This window comes from Myripristis murdjan, chromosome 1, assembly GCF_902150065.1.
Source record: "Myripristis murdjan chromosome 1, fMyrMur1.1, whole genome shotgun sequence".
Taxonomy (NCBI): Eukaryota; Metazoa; Chordata; class Actinopteri; order Holocentriformes; family Holocentridae; genus Myripristis; species Myripristis murdjan.
Window position 1 is genome coordinate 15,037,089 of NC_043980.1, and position 19,714 is coordinate 15,056,802.

The 19,714-nt window shown below is 41.2% G+C and overlaps 1 protein-coding gene across 6 annotated transcripts in view; it reads left to right on the forward strand.

Moving 5' to 3' along the window:
- septin9b (septin 9b) overlaps positions 1–17,208 on the forward strand; it is an 89,294-nt gene extending 72,086 nt beyond the window's left edge. For 3 of the 6 annotated variants that reach the window (XM_030052424.1, XM_030052432.1, XM_030052415.1), the window contains exons 4-11: positions 32–160; positions 443–524; positions 1,700–1,837; positions 7,168–7,285; positions 11,145–11,240; positions 11,595–11,691; positions 14,145–14,196; positions 14,674–17,208. In XM_030052424.1, the coding sequence (XP_029908284.1) occupies positions 32–160; positions 443–524; positions 1,700–1,837; positions 7,168–7,285; positions 11,145–11,240; positions 11,595–11,691; positions 14,145–14,196; positions 14,674–14,893 (932 nt within the window). In that variant the 3' untranslated portion in view covers positions 14,894–17,208. The remainder of the gene's footprint in view (positions 1–31; positions 161–442; positions 525–1,699; positions 1,838–7,167; positions 7,286–11,144; positions 11,241–11,594; positions 11,692–14,144; positions 14,197–14,673) is intronic. The other 3 variants (XM_030052441.1, XM_030052450.1, XM_030052455.1) reach the window with 1 other exon arrangement.
- The last annotated feature ends 2,506 nt before the right edge of the window (positions 17,209–19,714 follow it).

A 19,714-nucleotide genomic window follows, 5' to 3' on the forward strand; every position in this document is an offset into this window, starting at 1 on the left:
TGTGTGTGTGTGTGTGTGTTGTCCTGAGCAGGGCAGAGTGGCTTGGGGAAGTCCACTCTGATGAACACCCTGTTCAAGTCCAAGGTGAGCCGTAAATCGGTGCAGCCCGACCCCGAGGAGCGGATCCCCAAGACCATCGAGATCAAGTCCATCAGTCACGGTTAGCCAACGTGCAGCTCTTGGAATAATGAAACCTTTACGAAACTAATTACATGAACTGAAAAATATGCAGCGGTCAACCCACAGACAAGACTTGTTTTCCTTTGTTTCTGAACAGTTGACATTATGGATGTACGATGTTTTGCTTGGACAGCGGCGATATTGCAATGTGTTTGTTTCCTGCTACTTTGAATTTCATGCATTCTGTGTTGTGTGTGTACATAAATCTACTCAATAACACATGAGTGTTTTTGTCTGGTGGACTCGTCTGTCTCGTCTTTAGATATTGAGGAGAAAGGGGTGAGGATGAAACTGACAGTCATTGACACTCCTGGCTTCGGAGACCAGATCAACAATGAAAACTGGTGAGTTGTCATGTAATCTGATTACCACAGTATCTGCTAGTGAAGTCACTCTACGGGTCATATTTGTAGGTCATGTAGCCATGCTTGTACTGTTGTTGAAAATAAGTCATTGAAGACAAGTGATTGTTTACAGTACCGAGTAATGTAATTTAATGCTGAAATTTTGTTCATTTTTTCATTTAGCTAATTTAATTTTTTCATTACTTAATTCAGAGACAAAGAAGCATGACAGCAAAACATACAGTAAACAGACGAGCAATGGATTGAATTAGGCTGTGTGTGTGTGTGTGTGTGTGTGTGTGTGTGTGTGTGTGTGTGTGTGTGTGTGGGAGGCACGTGCTTGTGTGCGTGCGTCTGTCTATGTCTGTTAGGGTTAGACCATAATGGGTTTTTAAAGGCTAGTATCACTACAAATATTTGTAGTTTGTGTGTTTGTGTTTTTCCATGCACTCAGTCTCTTAAAATGGGATCATTTTCATGCCAAAAATGACTCAGTTTTTATTTCAGAATTGTGTTCTGTCAGCATGGAAAAGCCTCTAAAAAAAAGCGTTTACATCATTATGTGAGAGTAAAATGCTACACTGAAATCCTCAGTGATAAAGTTCATTCATAGTTAGCAGCTCTTTATGGCAGGGTATCCACTCAGGTTAATGGTAGGGGGATTAAGCCTTTAAATTAAGAATTAATACAAATAAACTTTGAACTACTAGATGGATATTTGAATCATATAAATAAAATAAAATAATATTGCACATTTTACAGTTTTTATGGTCTGCAGTCATGGCCAGGTCTCCATTATAGGCCAATATATATCTAGTATTATACTAGATATGTCCACTAGATAATACTGACAAGCTCATATTGAGTCTTTTTTTTTAAAGACCGAATAAGGAACCAAGGTTTTTGCAATAAATATATGAAAGCCTCCCCAAATTCTTGTGGAGAAAAATTGCAATGCAAGTATGTAACATTCTGTGTTTTATGAAACCGGAGGAGCAAGTTATCGAGTTACTGGAGTAGCCTGAATAAATGCAGGCTGGTGGTTTAATCTCTGCAGTGTAAAATAAACTGAATAACATTTGACTGATACAAAGCTGATGAGTTGAAAGTGCAAAAGCCATATGAGGTTTTGACAAAAATCATCTGAATGTCTGAACTCTCCTTCCTTGTGTCAGTTGGCAGCCGATCATGAAGTTCATCAATGATCAGTATGAAGCGTACCTGCAAGAGGAGATCAACATCAACAGGAAGAAAAGGATCCCAGACTCCAGGGTTCACTGCTGCATATACTTCATACCTCCCACTGGACACTGGTAGGGTAACACTCACACATGACACACACTCACCATTGTGACTTAGTGCTCCACTCGTCTTATCCCTTATCCCTCTAGTTTCTTCCACAGCTGCAGAGATAGACTGGGCCTTCTGGGAGTCTCCCCTGACCCATTGTCTGTCTGCAGCTTTTTAACCATGTCCTTCTCTTTTCTCCACTTCTCTTTCTGGTGACCACATGTGGAACTCATTCTGTCCTCAGAGGCAGCGAGGTATCACTCTGGGAGTCAGGTTTCACAAAGAAACAAGACTTCCCATAGTCTGAGAAAGGTACAGATAGTCTGGGAAACTATTACGACAATGGCAGAGAGGTTTTTACTCTGAGTGGCGTAATTGCTGTGGAGGAGAAATATACCTTTTCCTGAGTATTTTGATTAGGCTTACTTATCAGTGTAATTGCTACTGATTGCCAACCTCCTTAACCTGTATACCACTACAACCACAAGAGTTTCTCCAGTGGATGATCATTTTATGTCTATGTGTATTGTGCATTAGGGGCCAGCTGAAAGTTTTAATAAAATAAAGCAACAATGGGCAGACAGTGGAGTCTCAGTCTGTTAAATAAAAGGTCAAAACCTTCAGGTTGAACAAGACATTTCAGATGCTGCTGGTTCAATGTTGATGAAATTTGTAGTGACAATGCATTTTGGCACTGTCCATTCACTTAAAAGAATTTCACCAGTTGGCCTGATGGGGATGCTATAGTTAAAGGTGAAAAGTGAAAACATTTTAAGTAAAAAATTTGCTACACCACCAGTCTGATTTTCATTAATCTTGGGTGCATGACTCACTCTGCACGCGGTGCATGCATCGTTTGTTGGGGACAGGATGTTTACTGTTTTTAAACAATGAGATGGGACAAAAATGGATCACAGATCTGTTTCTAGTTGGGTTCATCACAACAAGAGCCCAGTAATAGCACATTTTAATGAGCCTGGGTGCCAGTGCAAGACTAAATTTTCTCAGTTTGGGGTCCAAGTGGAAAAGGTTTTTCTTTGGTGGATGCTAACACACCAAAATTAATGGAATGGCAACAATAATGATACCGTAACTTGGCACAAGATGTGTTAGAATAAGTTAATTCAACAAAGATTGTGTAGAAACAAAGATGGTCATGTCCTGGCTGTGTCCTCACAGCGTCTTGGCTGAGTGTATGATTCTTGTTAAACTGCCAGGTGGAGGCTATTTGGCTAATTTTCATGACGTTTGCTCAGGCACACTTTCCTATTGCCTGAATAATGCAAACCACATTGCTCCTGCTGCTTTGTCAGTGTTTGGGGTCATTTTCTCCAAGTCTAGTCTATAATTTGTTAAATTTAACAGTGATGAGTGGTGTGTCCTCGTGCGTACCCCGAGTTAAGCAGGACACAGTCACACGTGTACAAGCACAACAGCACTCACACACATGCACACACACATTTGTAGTTTGTACAGGCATCTGCATGTCATAGTGGACATGTACACACATATCTTAGATAAAAGGACAAAAAAAAAAAAAATGTACACCTGCACCAACTGTAACACATACACAGATGTCCGCTACCATCTGACCACATATTAGTGATGGCCCCATTCACTTCCATGCACTTTGTATTTCTGCAGACCAGGAGCTCAACAGTTGTCCACTTTAACATTCCTCTCCAGGGCATTGAGGGAATGTGTGGTGGATGACATGTGTGTATCTGTGTGTCCCGCTGTTTGACAGACCCCCTCATCAACTCCTCATGTCACCGCAGCTGCTGCCTCAGAGTAGGGTTTGTGAGTGTGTGTGTGTGTGTGTGTGTGTGTGTGTGTGCATATCCCAGTGCATGTGAAGCAGTTTGCTCATGCATATATATGTTGTGGATGTATGTGGGCAGTAGGCATGCACGCACTTGCATATTTACTGTATACACATGCTTTTCTGTGTTTTTGTGTGCTTGTGTGTGTGTGTGTGTGTGTGTGTGTGTGTGTGTGTGTGTTTGTGTGTGTGTGCGTGTGTGGGTGGGTCTGTGTGTCTATATAGTGTTCCTGACAGCTGCACAGTTCATCCAGTTCAAGTTTCAGCAGAGACCCTCTGTCACAAATGATCCAAACCTTTCTCCTCTCTCTTTTCCTGCTCAGCCTCTCAGTCCTAACAGCCTCAAATACCCTCATCAAGCACACTGTGTTGAAAAGTCATATCATACATAGATATACATGTGTAGATACACGTACATACACATACATGTACACCAGGGCCTCAGCTCAAAATATTTTCATTGTCAATTAATCTATTTTTTTAATGAACTAATTCCTCATTTCAACTGTCAAATGTCAAAAATAATGCCAAGTGCTCATCACAAGTTTGTAGAGCCTTCCTAATTTAGTCTGACCAGCAGCCAAAAAATACACTTTATCATTACCATTATCATCATCATTATCTTATCATTGTAAAATGAGAAGAAGCAAAGAAAATAAAGCAAATCGTAGCATTTGTGGATATGTCCACACAATTTACGATGTGCACACACGCACATATATGCTGTATATTAAGATTTGGACAAGCACATACTCGTGCATCTGCCTGTGTGCATGTTGGACACACATGTGGGAACACACAGACCTACGTGCATGCAACTCACAATCCCATGCACACCAACTGGTTTGCAATGAACACATCAAATGGCACTTAAATCTCTGTTCTTATGTTGTCCAGCACTCCAACTGTGATCTTCCCACAGATCTGAACCTGGCTCATGAGCTGGAGAAGGAAAAAGTGCTGGAACAACCTCTTTGAACACCATAACCTCATCCCCATTACTCTCTTTCTGCTTATTTTCGCCTTTCTCATTTCTCACACTAACTTCAGTTGAAGGCTGAAATGAGGGCCTGGTACCAATTACACAGACACAATGCCAAAGCCATGGCTCTGGATGGCTCCCTGTTTCTCTGTCATATGACCACAATCACACAACAATCACAGGCGGGGAAAATGATGATTAAACTCCATTGAATATCCTGTAACACTGGTAGCCCTTGTCAGCTACAGTAATACCAGTGGGGATATCAGGCTTTATAATTCCTGTCTTTTCTGTTTGAAGCATCTTCAACAGCAGCTAATTTAGGTTTTGATACATTTCACATGTCAGCAGTTTGCTTCAAGTTTTTTTTTTGTTTAAGTTGCTTTTGTGGTGTGAGAAAGATGAACCGTTTTCAGTGCAGGGGGATGTATTCTCAGTATCAGCCATTTTCAATGATGGCAAAGTCAGCCACTTTATGGTCCCTCTAGGCTTTGCTGTTGTTAACCCATTGAACATATCTTTCTCGGAGCAAGCAGGCTGCACTTTGACTCTCATCATCTGAGAGGTGGTTTCTAATCTATTAGAGGAAAGAGGAAGGGAAGGAAGTGCTCTGTGCAGCGTCGTTGGTTGTTTTTACCCTTTGGAGGCTCCCAGTTGACCACAGAGCAGTTTGCAGAGAACTGTTGATGAGAGCACACTGTGGCTCTCAATTTATAGATAAATGATTGCTCTCTCCTTTGAAGCACATAAACAGGACAATTCATGTGTGTATGCATGCATGCATGCAAGTGTACATCTGTGCATGCATGCCTATTTACCATTTGCGTGTATATAGCATGTGCCCATGTGCAAGGATACATGCGTACATAAGAAATATAGTGCATGTGTGCTAACTCATGCATATGATGTGTAGTTCACATGCCTATTGGTACATTCTTGCATCCATACATATCTAAGTGTGTAGTCATGTGATTGGCAATTATACATGCTAAGCATTCACATCGCATGTGTGTGTGTCACAGCCAAACCAGAGCAGAAGTCATGAAAAATCCCAGGGGCTAGATGAGCAAAAGAGAGGGAGTTGGAGTGAGAGAGTTGAGAATAACCAACCTCTCTCTTTCATTTCCTCCTCCACCCTCTATTCTCCATCTCTGTTTCCTCTGTTATAACACATTCTAGTTGTATGCAGTGTCACCCGAGTGTGCTTGTGTGTACTGTGGGAAAAAGGCATAAAAATGTAATTGCCTACTATCCGTGTCTGGTTGTATGCTTGGGTCACTATGTCAGCCCATCTCTATGTACCACTGTCACTCCCCCCACTGTCATCCAGTGTAACATATGTCAGCTGTGTGTGGTGTGTTCCTCACTATTTCATGGTGTATTCATGGCACTGCGTCTGTCAGTCCCTCTAGAGAGCCAGCGAGGCCTCTCCTCCAGCTGCCCCTGGGTCTTTGAACCAGACTGGCCTGGCCTGGCCAGGGCTAATTGGAGGGCAGAGCAGACCGCATGTGGGGAATCTATCTGCAGGAGCAACTGGAGGCACCGCTGAGATGGAAGAGGCAGTGAGGCCAGTGAGAGAGAAGAAAAGACAGAGCACAGAGCAGCAATGTGGGGAGTTTGGACAGATGCAAGGACAGCACTAATCATTGCTGCAGGAAGAGAAAAGAGAAAATATTCTCTTGGAAGCAGTTACAGTGGACATATTGTCGAAGATACACTTTTTTGTTTTAAGTGAAAGTCAAAAAGGCTAAAGAAAAAGTGACACAGAACATAAAACAGGCTGCAGCTGGCTATGTGCTAACCTAAATTAGAGTACTTCTGCTGTCGACCAATGTCACACCAGAAAGAGAAAACATAACAAGCAAAGAAAAATGGACTATGTGTCTTGAATGCAGTATATGCAGTGTGTCATCAGATATGAGGTCGATCTGAATGTAATGCACAGTAGACCGTGATTGCCCCCCTGTGGTTGCTTTTTGGCATGACATCCATATCTGAGGAATGCAGAGTGGATGTGATATCAATTCCTCTGCCCTCACAGGTCCTTTGTCTCATGTGGTGGAAGACTCTCCCTTTGTTCTGCAGAAGGACCCTCTGGCAGTAAAAACAGGAAATCTTTTGATCCCAAAAAGGGCCTCTATCCAGCATGTCTTAGTCATCTGTCATTCAGAAACAAGGGGTGCGATGCTGCTAGCTCTGTGGACAAAGGTGTATGCATTTCCAGTGCTGTGACTTGGAATCTAGTTCTCAGCACGTCCACCCTCCACCACCACCAATACCACCACACAAACACATACACTCTCTAGTCCACTCTGTAACATGTTGCCGTTTACTGCTTATTAGTAGTAAAGGAGGATTAAAAGATCATGGCTGTACTAACTTTTGTATACTTTCTATTTTTTATTTGTTTGGTCCCGCTGCAGTCTAAGGCTCCTGAATATGGAACGCAATTACAGACACCCAGGCAGGCTATGACAGCAGCAACAGAAAAATTAAGTTGTATCATTGGTATTTTCTGTAATTGGTGTGTGATGTCTCTGTCACTGCAGTCTGAGGCCCCTGGATGTGGAGTTCATGAGGCGTCTCAGTAAGGTGGTCAACATCGTACCTGTCATCGCCAAGGCTGACACACTCACCCTGGAAGAGAGGGACTTCTTCAAACAGACGGTAAGAGGAGTATGTGTGCATATGTGTGTTTGTGTGTGTGTATATTTAGACAGCACAGGTGTTTAAGTTTCTGGAAATATGCTTTGTGTGTGTGTGAGAGAGTGAATGTGTGTGTGTGAGAGAGAGCTTGTCTTTGTGTCTGTACACATGTGCATTCACTTTCATTTTATATGTGTATTTGCTTACATATTCCTCCTATCCCAGCTGCAATAACCTGTAGTGGGTCATTAAAGTAAGCTTAAAATAAAAGGATGAATAACTTTTGTAGGCCAAATAGTTGGAAGATCTCTCTTTCTCACACACACACACACACACACACATGTGCATGCACACCCACAGGTTGGTAGGGTATGAAGAGCTGCCAGGCATCACAAACAAAAGCCATCTGCACAAACCCACATCATACCCATCCTGTGAAGGGCCATATTGTCTCCATAACCGTAACACTTAGAAAGTCATGTTGGGTCCAGAAGGAGGTGTTTAAGAACTATTTATTTGAAGTATTTACTGTACAGTCTTCCACAGCTCTTCTCCCTTTCCCTTGCCCTTTTTGGAAGTGGAACCTCTGCCCACTTGCCAGCCCAACAGGCTAGCCCGTCATTACCAGCGAATTACTGGGTGAAGAAGAGAGAGAGAGAGAGAGAGAGAGAGAGAGAGAGAGAGAGAGAGAGAGAGAGAGAGAGAGAGAGAGAGAGAGAGAGAGAGAGAGAGAGAGAGAGAGAGAGAGAGAGAGAGAGAGAGAGAGAGAGAGAAGAGAGAGAGAGAGAGAGAGAGAGAGAGAGAGAGAGAGAGAGAGAGAGAGAGAGAGAGAGAGAGAGAGAGAGACTTTAGCACGAGTCAGCCAAATTCTCAGAGGTTCTCCTGAGAGGGCTACATTCAAGACATGAGCTTGATACAAGGTTCGCATGTCCAGAATTAAAGGCACGATAAAGTACCATTTTAGTAAACAGTAAATATTCATGAAATTGTACAATAAACCAGTTGATTTGCCCTGTTTTTGTCACCAGTGATTATAGAGGCTCTTTATGGCAGTGTCTTGCTAATCTTTCTCTGGGCACAATTACTGACTAGGCACATCGTGCACAGGCCCCAGATCACCGGAGGCCCCTAATTGTTCATTGTCTGGTTATTATGCGGTTATGTATAAATCTTAAATGCAGGGTCGACTCATTGAACAACATGCAGGCCCAGACAAATCTACTTTGTGGTTTAATGGGGCCCCCAGGCAGTTTGTTTCATTTTCTCTCTAAAAGTTTGGGCATTCTATCAATATGTTTTCCATATCTACATTCATTGTCACTGCATAATGGAGAACTAGACATGAAATGGGAAATATAAAGGCAAATATTAAATATTTGTCTAATCACAGACACGGATGTCTAAATTACAAGGAAAAAGGCTCAGATGACAACTTGTCTTTCTACATGCACCAAACCACATGCATTACTTTAAAACTAAAATATAGTATTAAAGTATTATAGTATTAAAATATAGTAGCCTATTAGAAGGAATTTTAAGTTTAAGGTTTTAGAAAAGAGGCATCATTAAAGGTCCAGAATTGTTGTTGTTCTGTTTTCATGCATTGTAGGAAAGATAGAGACATTTTCTTTGAGGGGATGTTTTTTGAGTTACTGACAAATATATGTCATCATGTTATCATTGTGAGTGTGGTGGGGAGAGCCTCACATGAAGCTTGTGCCCCAGGGCCCTCTGATCTTATGATCTGGCCCTGATCTTACAGTACTTCTCACTGGTTACTGTAGGACAACATGTCCTCGATGACACAATTTTGATTGGCAAGTGCTCTGCTGCCTAGCCAGCAGGGAGGATGTTCGTAGGATGTTTGTTTGCAACATGACCAAATTCAACAAATTTATATGCAGACAAAACATTGGGCAGGCATGCAGGCTCTCAAGATTTTAACCCCTTTTAACCTCCTCTGATTTTTCCCTTAAATTTCCCCTTCAAACTTAGAAAAAAAGCAATGTCCATCTATGTTCTGTATCTTCTGGTTGCCACATTTTGCTGAAGGTATATCACATTTACACTGAGTGATTTTTTTTTTTTTTTTTTGGCTATACCACTAAATCAGACAAAAAATATCCAGATGACTTGTGGATCATTGTATCCCTGTGATTCAGCAGGACACATGTGGTATCTTTGGAAACCTTGGTATCTTGGTACTGGAATATAAAATAAAGTTCTGTTGACTTGAACAGTTCAGCCGCACACCATGCATTTATAATGATGGACCCACCAAGGGGAGCGACAGAGTTGTTGAGATTTTAGCAACAGGTTAGTTCAGTGACTTGCTGACAGCCTTGGTGATTTTAAATGTTTGATATTTAATTTTTTTTTTTTTCATTCATATAATCCTAACATCCACTGAGACCGTGCAGCCTGATAACCTCAGCACTGTAACCTCACAGCCCTCATCTTTTCGTTGTAGCTTTCCCTGCTTCACCACACACTATACCTGGCTGGAGTCTTAAATGGCCTCCGCTACATCCCTTCCTCTGTTCCTCTGTGTGTTTCTGTTGGACAGCAGTCAATCTACAGGGGGGCGGGCAACCACCCGCCTTCCTTCCATTGCTCCCTCCATCCTTCCATCCCTCCCTCCCAGGTTCTTGACTTCCGTAACAGCTTTATTCATTTTAGAGAGGAGGAAGCATAATGGGTGTCTTGGCTACCGTTTTCCCCCTGATGACTGTAACACCGTCCAATAAGGACAAAGCAGGGAGCGGACCACAGTCTGGCAGGGAATGGACGCTGCGGGGCTTGTAACAGGGCTGTTTGGGTTGGCCGCACATGTTCTGTATGACCCTGAAGATTATTGACCCAAAAGACTTTCTTGCCAAACTTTTCTTTATTTTTTTTTCATTGCCATTTCTCCCGCAGCAACTTGACATGCAAACAGAACAAGAGGGCTTTTTTTTATTAGAGGTTTGCCCTGTTTCTGTCCAGCTGTGAGCCTCAGCTGAAGTTCCCCTAACCAGCGGTTGATATGGCTTTTTGTTGAATTTCAGTGGGTTTGCATCCTATAATGTAACCGTGAGAAAGCTTCCAAGGATAAACACTGAAGCGTTTGATCGTGGACCAAGTGGTGATTGTCAGAGTAGTAATTGTGAGGGCAAACAGTCATCCATTTAAAGGACATTGCTCTCTGAAGCCTGTCTGTCTATTTTTCTGAGCATGTGTCTGCGCTTGGGTTTCAGTCATTATAAAGACATATAGGGAATTTGGGTGGCCATTTTATAAGCCATAACTATGTCTGGCTGTATTTTTTTGCTGTAATGGCGGTTAACCTCCATGGTAACTCTCTGTTGAGCAGTTTAGGAATTACTTAATGTCAACACCAGCCTTTACAGAGTAACAGAGTGTTTATAGAAGTCCGGTAGTGAATTAAAGTAGCTTTTATTCAACAGTAAAGTCCTTCCCCAACTTACATATTTGTATATAAACAATATTCAGTCCAAGCATCGAGTGTATACATATGAAACAGTGTTTGCCTTGGCTGCTGGTTGCAGTCCAGTGCCTGAGATGGTGAGATGATGGATGAAAGAAGGATTTGGTCCTGATTGATTGTTAGTGTGTGCCAATCTAACTTCCCTTCTTCCATCTGTCTTGTCTCTGATTATGGAAACTTGTCTGTGTGTAATGATGATGTATTATATAGCGTTTGCGCAAAAACCTCTGATTAACAAGACTTTAAAGACTGTTTCAGTTGTGGAGTGATTCCCATCACGGATGTGGGCAACAAGTTAAAACTTCTGTGACGGAGTTGGAATATATTTTATCCTGTTTATGACAGATCAGCTGACTTCATCCACTGTGTGCTTCTATGCTTGCTGTTGTGCAGATTAGGGAAGAGCTGCGAGCCAATGGAATCGATGTGTACCCTCAGAAGGAGTTTGACGAGGATGCAGAGGACAGGATGATCAATGACAAAATCAGGGTAAGTTTACATAAATGTGGTCAGATGGTTCGGATTTAAGCATCCATAGTATGAGCCCACTTGGTAGCACAGCGAATCGCATATACTAACAAGTATAAACTAGAAGAGTAGAGGGCAGATTTCCACCAGGCATATCTCCCCTTCTTGAATCACCGCAACCTCCTCTCTCCCATAGTCCATCTGTCTTTGCAATATCTTAATAAGTGCCATTGTCGCAAGAAATAGGTACCATTGTGTCTTGTCCAAAGGTAAACAACTAAAGCCTGGCATGGGAAAACCATTACTGACACTCCAGTGACTGTGTGTGCATTTGTGTGCATCTGTGTGGGTGACGCTGTTGTGTGCATTCAACAGGAGATGATCCCTTTTGCTGTGGTGGGGAGTGACCAGGAGTACCAGGTCAACGGGAAGAGGATTCTGGGCAGGAAAACAAAATGGGGCACCATAGAGGGTAATGCACATGCGTCCTGACACACACATACACACACACACACACATAAGCGCACAGGCACAGCTGGTTACTTTTCTTGCCAAACAGAGTGGAAAGCGGGTCACCAGGCAGTATATATATACTGTTGCCTGACAGTCTAAACACAGATCAAACAAGTTAACATGTAGCTACTGCTGCTAGCATATGTTTAAGTCGAGCCAGCTGATTTAAGTGTTGTTCTACTACCACAACAAAATCTTTCTCTGTCTGTAACTAGAGAGATTTAGGGGATAGAGGGAGCAGATTTACAGGCTAGTCTGGGTCCAAGGGGAAAATCGGCACTCCCTCACACGCGCACACGCATAGATTCACACAGTAACTTTCATGTGTGTTTACGTTCCTCGGCCCTTACTGAACACACGCACTGCTAAGGAGGTTCATAGCAGGTGATCGTCCTCATCTCACCCAAGAGTGTTTGTGTGAGGATGTCGGTCCTGAGGGGGAGTGAGGGAATGATTGGAGGGACAACAAGAGGGCTGGAGAAGATCTGGACAGAGGAATGTCACAGTATCTGCAGGACTGGTTCCCTAGAGTGCATTTGGCGCACCCCTATTTGGTCCTCACTGAACACTGGTTTATGTGCAGCATTATAAAATGCATTATTAGATAAATCATAAATCATTTAATTATTTACAAATAATTTTAATACTTTCTGTTATGTCAGATTGTACGGTCTCGTAGGCTTCTTATTAAAGTAACTCAATGATGTTTGAACTCTTTGTAGCTCTTAAAAAATGGATGTCAAATTGCAAGCCTACAGTGTGGACATGTGCATGAAATAGTGGGATATCCATCAATTCACAAGGATAAATAAATAAATGAATAAATGAATGAATGAATGAATAGCAAAGACTGTAAACATGATAAACATGTTTTATTATGATTTGGTCATATGAAAACTCTTTTGTGATATAACATAAGATCAAGGATTGCATGGTCACTTTGAGCTGGGAATATACTGACACCCCATGGCCTTATGAAACTCTTCCAAAAACTATTAGAAGCCTCAAAGTTGCATGGTCATCATGCTTAAAACGTTTTGTTTTTATTTCATTCCTCGAAAGTTGACATTTTGTAGGGGGTTTACCTGGCAACTGCAGTTACATTTGTCATTATTAATTTACTTTAGTCTAAAATGATCTCATGTTTATAATTTTGTATCCCATGATCCCTTTTAATCTTAGGTGTAGAATCTGTGAGGTAGCTATGCCTTTTCTTTCACGCACTTTGAAATCGCCTCTGCAGGCCAACAGGGTTGCCGTGAGAGAGGTAGAGTAAATGGGAGTTGTGTGTGAGAAACGTCGACTTCTCCGGCTGAAAGAACAATGGCTCCATTCTAGTCAGGCCAGGCGGTGGGAGAGAGGGAACAAGGAAAAGGAGGAGAGAGGAAGCCGCTGGGCTGCTGGACTCGTCGGCACTGACACCATAAATTAGGCCACAGAGGAGGTCAGGAGCCAGATCTCCATATATTACAAGTGGAGGAGGAACAGTTTTGTTACAGGGGGCGAGGAGGCAGACAGAGATGGAGGGGGAGAGCGAGGTGAAAAGGGGTAGAGTAGAGAGCTGGAGAGAGCACAAGAGGTTTACATTATACCATGCACACATACATTTTAATGTGTGTGTATACATATAGACTACTTGAGAGGAAATGGAAGATACCAGCATCGCTCTACTTCACCAGTTAGGAGTGCGTTCCCTCCTCTACACCACTAATCAACACTCACAGACCCAGCGGTTATCCCACGCTCCTCCTCTCCTGAACGCTCAAAAGGAATTTAATTTCCTGCCCCTGGATTTCAAAGCTTTACATAAATAGCAGCCCCTTTTTTTCATTTATGGACTTGACATAATCTATAATTCAAACACGTGTTGGCCCCACTGGAGGCACCAGCGGCTTGTCATGGGGAGTTTGTTAAAATGTCTCACTTAAAGTTCTCCAATATAGAGCAGAGTTGAGATGTATTAAATTACTTGGAAGTGGAGGAGCGTGTTATCTTGGCTTAAGAAAATTGCTGCAGATGTCATGTTAGAGAGCACCCTTCATGTGACTCATATGTGGCACTGCCATCTTGTGGCGTGTCATGGAAGAGCAGGTTTTTTTTGGTTTTTTTTGGAACAGGAGGGATTTTGTGGTGTCTTGTATACATTCATCAATGTTGTAAGTTGTTTATTTTATTTTTGTCAGTTTCACTGTACAATTTTTATTCTTGCTTAAGGCTATATTACTTTTATAAATTACAATATTGTCCAAGTCCATTATATCAGTATGTAGGGTCTTTTTTTCTTCCAACTCTGTTCTAAAGTAACATTTCAGCTGCCACATAGTTGGATTTTGTCAGGCCTGTCTTTCTTGTGAGCCGCTCTTTCATGTAATGTCATTTCACTAAAGGTAAATTTTTTCTCATTCTTTACAGTTGAGAATATTGCACACTGTGAGTTTGCTTATCTGCGAGACCTCCTCATCAGGTAAGCTGCATCTGCACTGCATCATTAATAGGTGCTAATGGGCTTTGGGATGAAAATGATGTAATGAGCGATGTGTAGGTTTATTAGTTTGTATCACAGCATCTGAACACCAGGGTGAAAGGACTGAGCCTTGTGCTAGACTGAAAATCACTCACTTTTTTTTGTCAAGGTGTTTAAAAGGAATCTTAAATGGCACCTTGAGAAGCAGAAATTCTCCACTGAAATCAATAATAATCAAATTGTTTTAGGTGGGCCGAGTGCCTCCATAGACAGCGCTGACAGTGGTGTTGTTATGAATGTTTTCCAATGAAACTCTGTGTTTAAAATTTGCTGATAATCAGTTTAAGCTGAAGTCTGTTTTGAGCAGCGCAAGCACAGTGAGAGTAATACAACAGAATTTATTTGACTTCAGGAGACACGTAAGGCTATATGCATTTAGAAATTACAATCATGTGATGTGGTGCTCTCTCTCATCAGGACACACATGCAGAACATCAAGGACATCACAGGCAGCATCCATTACGAGATGTACCGTGTTCGCCGGTTAAACGAGTCCAATGCCGACCCCAGCGCTCACGATCCCTCTGCCCACCCTGATGTCCAGCCCAAGGCCAACGGTCAGCCCAACGGTCAGCCCGGCGGCGTGCAAGCCAATGGAGTGGCCGCTCAGCACGAAGCCCTGTCCCACGAGATGTAGAGAGTTCAGTGTGTGTGCACCGCGTAACCAATTTTTTAATATCAGGCCATATCCAGACACAAAACTTACAGACCCATGTCTCTTCCATCTGCATGAACACATGTCCCACATGCACCCAGAGCCATACAGACAGACACTCACACTGTGAGGCCCATCTTGACTTCAACAGAGGGACATCTTTGCAACAAAACTGCCAAAACCACAGCTTTTCATGCACCACGAGGATACGGGCTAAAGCATTGAGGGCTAAAGCATAACTCCCGCCTGGACCTGGAACTTATTTTACCATTTTTTCCCATCGTATTGATCAAGTGTGACCAAACTCATCAATTGCCTCACTAAAGAGCTTGTTACATATTGCTTGTCTCTGTGTGCAGCTTTCCATTAGAGTCCAACGGGATTAATAAAACGCAAAAAGCAGCCCCCAAATCACCCAAAACATAATTGTTTTCAGTACACTGACTGCTTACTCTTCAATTAGGCATGTTAGTCACAAGAAAATAAATGGCTTTTTCATAGTTTTGGTTGCTACTTTGGCGATTTGTTCAGCAATTCCTTTACTCTGACAGCTTTTTGTAACACAATGTAAAGTAAGGAGTAAAAATGGTCATGGATAAACTGAAAACTCAATACATTTGGATGTCAGTATGGGTGCTCTTTGGGGTTGATGTTTGAAATACCCATTGGGACCGTACTGGAAAGCCACACCCAGGCAAGCAAGGCGCAGGAAGCTCTGTAATGATTACATTTTGGTCAGAATCAGCAGGCTAAATGGAAGAAGATGGGGTTGAAAACGGCTGGAGTTATCCTTTAAGTGCAAGAATCCATGCCAGTTGTTTACAGCATACCTAAACAGTAGAGCCACATGGGGCCAAGTCAGTCAGATGCGGATGTAGTGGCGTCTCCAAAGCAGCATGGTCCATAAAGTACAGCACATCAGACTATACTAGATTAGCTGTAAACTAGGAGTAGCTGTTTCCGTGCCGTTGGCCTGCTCTACTATGTGTTGTGGTGTATCGTAATGTGTAGATGCTAGGGTCTGTTAGGGGTGTCTAGACTAGGTTTATGGAATAATGGAGGAAGAGAAGATATAGTTGACACATCTGCACTGTGTAATAAAAAAAAAAAAGCAACTGCAGTGTGGAGCAGCTTTTGGGGGAAAAAAGGAAACTTATTGTCATTTTTCCATTGTGTTATGTTGTTTTTAAAGACCCTTTTTGCCAAACCATCTTGTGTCTCTTTCCATATAATGCCAATATGTTGTGTAATACAGTCATACCGTGCATTTTACATGGCTCATTTACTATTGTATTTTTGTTGCTCTTGTTGTTAATGTTCTAATATTATTGTATATGATGGGGGGTTGTGGAGGAACGTGTGCAGCTGGTGTCACGCTCATCCATCCGGTCCATTTTTCTGACTGTAAACCAAATAAATGTCAATTTTTGTTCTAAAGAGAAGCACATATATAGAACTGATTTATGAATAGGTATTTATGTGTACTTTTAGTGTAATCGCTTCCATTCCACTTCTGTAATAACAGTCCATCTGTTGGCTTTCAGAGGTTGTTGCAGGTGTTGAACAGTGATGATTCTCTAGTATTAGACGATGTATGTCTGCATCCATATGGTCTATCCTGTTGGCTAGGCTGCACTGTAAATAGCACCAAAGGACTTTTCCTCCTAGTGAGATCCAAAAGTAGTCTGTACCTCTACATGGAATAATAATTGCTATGTGATTGATCCATCCCCTAGAAAATGATCAGATCATAGACATTTACAGCGAAGATTATAGCATTATTTTATTAGAAGAGGAAGTTTTACCTTATTAATGTTGAGCAGACTGGTTTATGCCCCAAAACAAACCTTAAATACCACACATCAAATTTGAAGACAACACCATATTTCAGTAGCATCAGAAAATCTCAGTAAATTTTTGCAAAAAAAGATGGGTAAACTTGATACTGAGCAAGTTCAACAGATGTTTTGTCTAGGCTACATCTAAGTGCAGCAAACTTAAAATATCATTATTATCATTATAATTTCTCACCTAACCAAAAAAAATCTTCAAGAGCATACCCCGTGTTGCATTTACCCACGTTCATGCACATTCATGCACTCACAAAAAGGGGTTTTAAAACATAATAAATTCCCAAACCAAGAGGACTATCATAGTCTCTTACCTAAATAAACTTATTGGGATTACACTTTGTTTACTGTTGTATAGTTCTTGTGTAATTAGTTATGGTATTATAGAATAAGGTTTTATCTTTGATATGCTATCTCAAAGAAATAAAGATTGATATTTTTATTGTTTACAGTTCCTTGTCTTGATTGCCAAAACTAAACAGTATTTAGCTGCAAAACTTCAAGCATTCTTTACTTTGTGGGGCAATTAATGTTGATTATTGTGCAGATTATAATACGGCTGATGAGGTTCAGCCCATTAAAGAACCCCACACATTGTCAAATCCACAAAAATGCAACAGCATTAAATCACATGAAACAAATTCAAAAGCTTGGAATATTTATTATACCGTTAATCAAGCAATAAGCCACGAGACACACTGATTTGCAGTGATTTAAGAGGAGCTAAAAGGTGTTAAGTGACTGCCTAAAGCCCTTGTGGCTGCTCTAATATCACTGCAGCACTGCACTGAGAGGTTTATTACTTTTGTAAAATGGCAGCAGCACACCATTGTATTAAGAAAAATAATACAAATGTCCAATGAATGCTTTAATTCAATAAATAGTAATTAATTTGTATTTTTATGTCAACCAATATAATTCTTGAGCAGTAGCTAAACTTGATAAAATAAATGATAAACTTGATAAAATAAATAATGGTGATCACATTCATTTACAGTTAGCACATTAATATTTCAATTAACTGTTCGGGGTTGCAGTTGTTTTAAAACGACTTTGCATGTGACTCAGCCAATCAGAACTGACGATCTGTTTTACAATTAGGCGGAAACATGCAAGAGAGTATTGTGTGACGGTTAACATTAAACATTTCATCCCTCCGCCGATATATAAACAGCTCCCCATTGCTAAGCATGACGCATCCTTGCTTGATTGGAACAGAGTGAATAAATGGTGTAAACAAGAAAGAGCAATACTATTCACATTAGAAGGCACAAGGTCATATATTATGGTTATGCATCAAGGAGCATCTCTCACTGAATCACAATGTGTAGTTGGATATTAAGAAATAACTTATGAGCCTGTAGAATATGCCGCTCTATTTATAATAGGCTAGTTCATTTGCTACTTACTGTCTAATTAACATATATTAAAACACAATATTTTATATAATATATTGCAAGGCTGACCTTCAGTACCAATGACATGCATAGATGTGAATATTCATGATTAGCTGACAGACATTTTTATTTGATGATACAAACATTTTGTAACTACAGGATGATAAACGGATTTTTTTTTTTTTTTTTTTTTCAGTAATTGCTTCAGCTCATAGTAACATACATTTATGTAGACCAAACACACAGGCTACCAAATTTCACAGTACAAAAGCAACCAACAGGAAGTGAGTTTGCAGCTTTGCAGCAGCTTCACACTAAGATCACACAACACTGGTTTAATAGGGCATCTCATTCTCACCTCCTGTCACCCTCTTTCTCAGCTATCATGCTGATTATAACATGTTGACAGTGTTGTTTGTCTAAGGTCATTGTCACCCTTTCACACTTTACAGCCCCTGCTGCGCCTTTCCCTGCCATCTCCTTGGCTGGATTCGCTGCGTTGAAACTCCTCTCTGCTGCAGAGAGACGCTGTGTGGTGACATTGACAAATGTGAAGGTGAGAGCCAATGAAAGTTTTGAAACTAACTATCTATTATTAGGCACTCACTTAGGTTTGACACTTCTGTCTAAACAGTTGGCCAGACAGCCAGCCATTCTGAAGCATGAAGGTGAGTGATAATGACAAGTGTGACTCTGCTACGAGAGCGCGGGGTCCGCTGAATGGGACAAGCACCAGACCATTTGACAATGCACCTGAACTGGCATGAATGCGCCCTCACTGCTGCACCAAAGTTCAGTCTTATTCAATAACAGCCCCCCTGAAGAGAGTAGTTAAAATGACAGTAAATTACAGTAAAAGTACAGTAAATTTCTGCTTTAAAGGTTCTGCGTGTAGCATTTGAGCCCCAATAAATCATTAACACATCAATTCTGAGAAGTTAGGAGGCTTTAAGTACTGTAATCAAATGAGCCCATGACAAGGAAGACTGGCAGCCTCTATCAGCCTGTGCATCGTGTTCCTCTGGGTTGGATTTTTTGGGAAATATGCTCGGTTGCTTTACGGCACAAAACAGGAAGCGAGTGCTGCTCTTCTGATGCAAACAGAGCAACAGCTTTCAAAGATGTTCCAAAATCATTAGCAGATGATGAGGCAAATGAAAAGCTGGTTGAAAAGTAGATTTCAAGATGTTTATCCTCTTCTGTGCAGCCAAAAACAAAGGTGGAGAGTTAAAGCAGTGCCATCTTTGCAACAAAAAGCAGTTGGGTTTGTGGAAACTGTGGTCTCATAAATAAAAAATATACATATATATATTTGTGCCATACCACCAGTGTGAGACTATAATTTGTCATGTAACAATTAGTAACTGTGAGAATGTATTTCTATTAATTGACAAAGATGTGATGAAGATTGATATCGAAAACTCATTTAAATTCAAAAGCAGATATTCAGTACTTTATTTCTATAACGATCAAACTACTCACCATGATTAGAAGTAGCTAATAATAATCTTCCTTTGAAACTTTCATCACTCAGTTCGAGTCAATTAGCTTGAGCC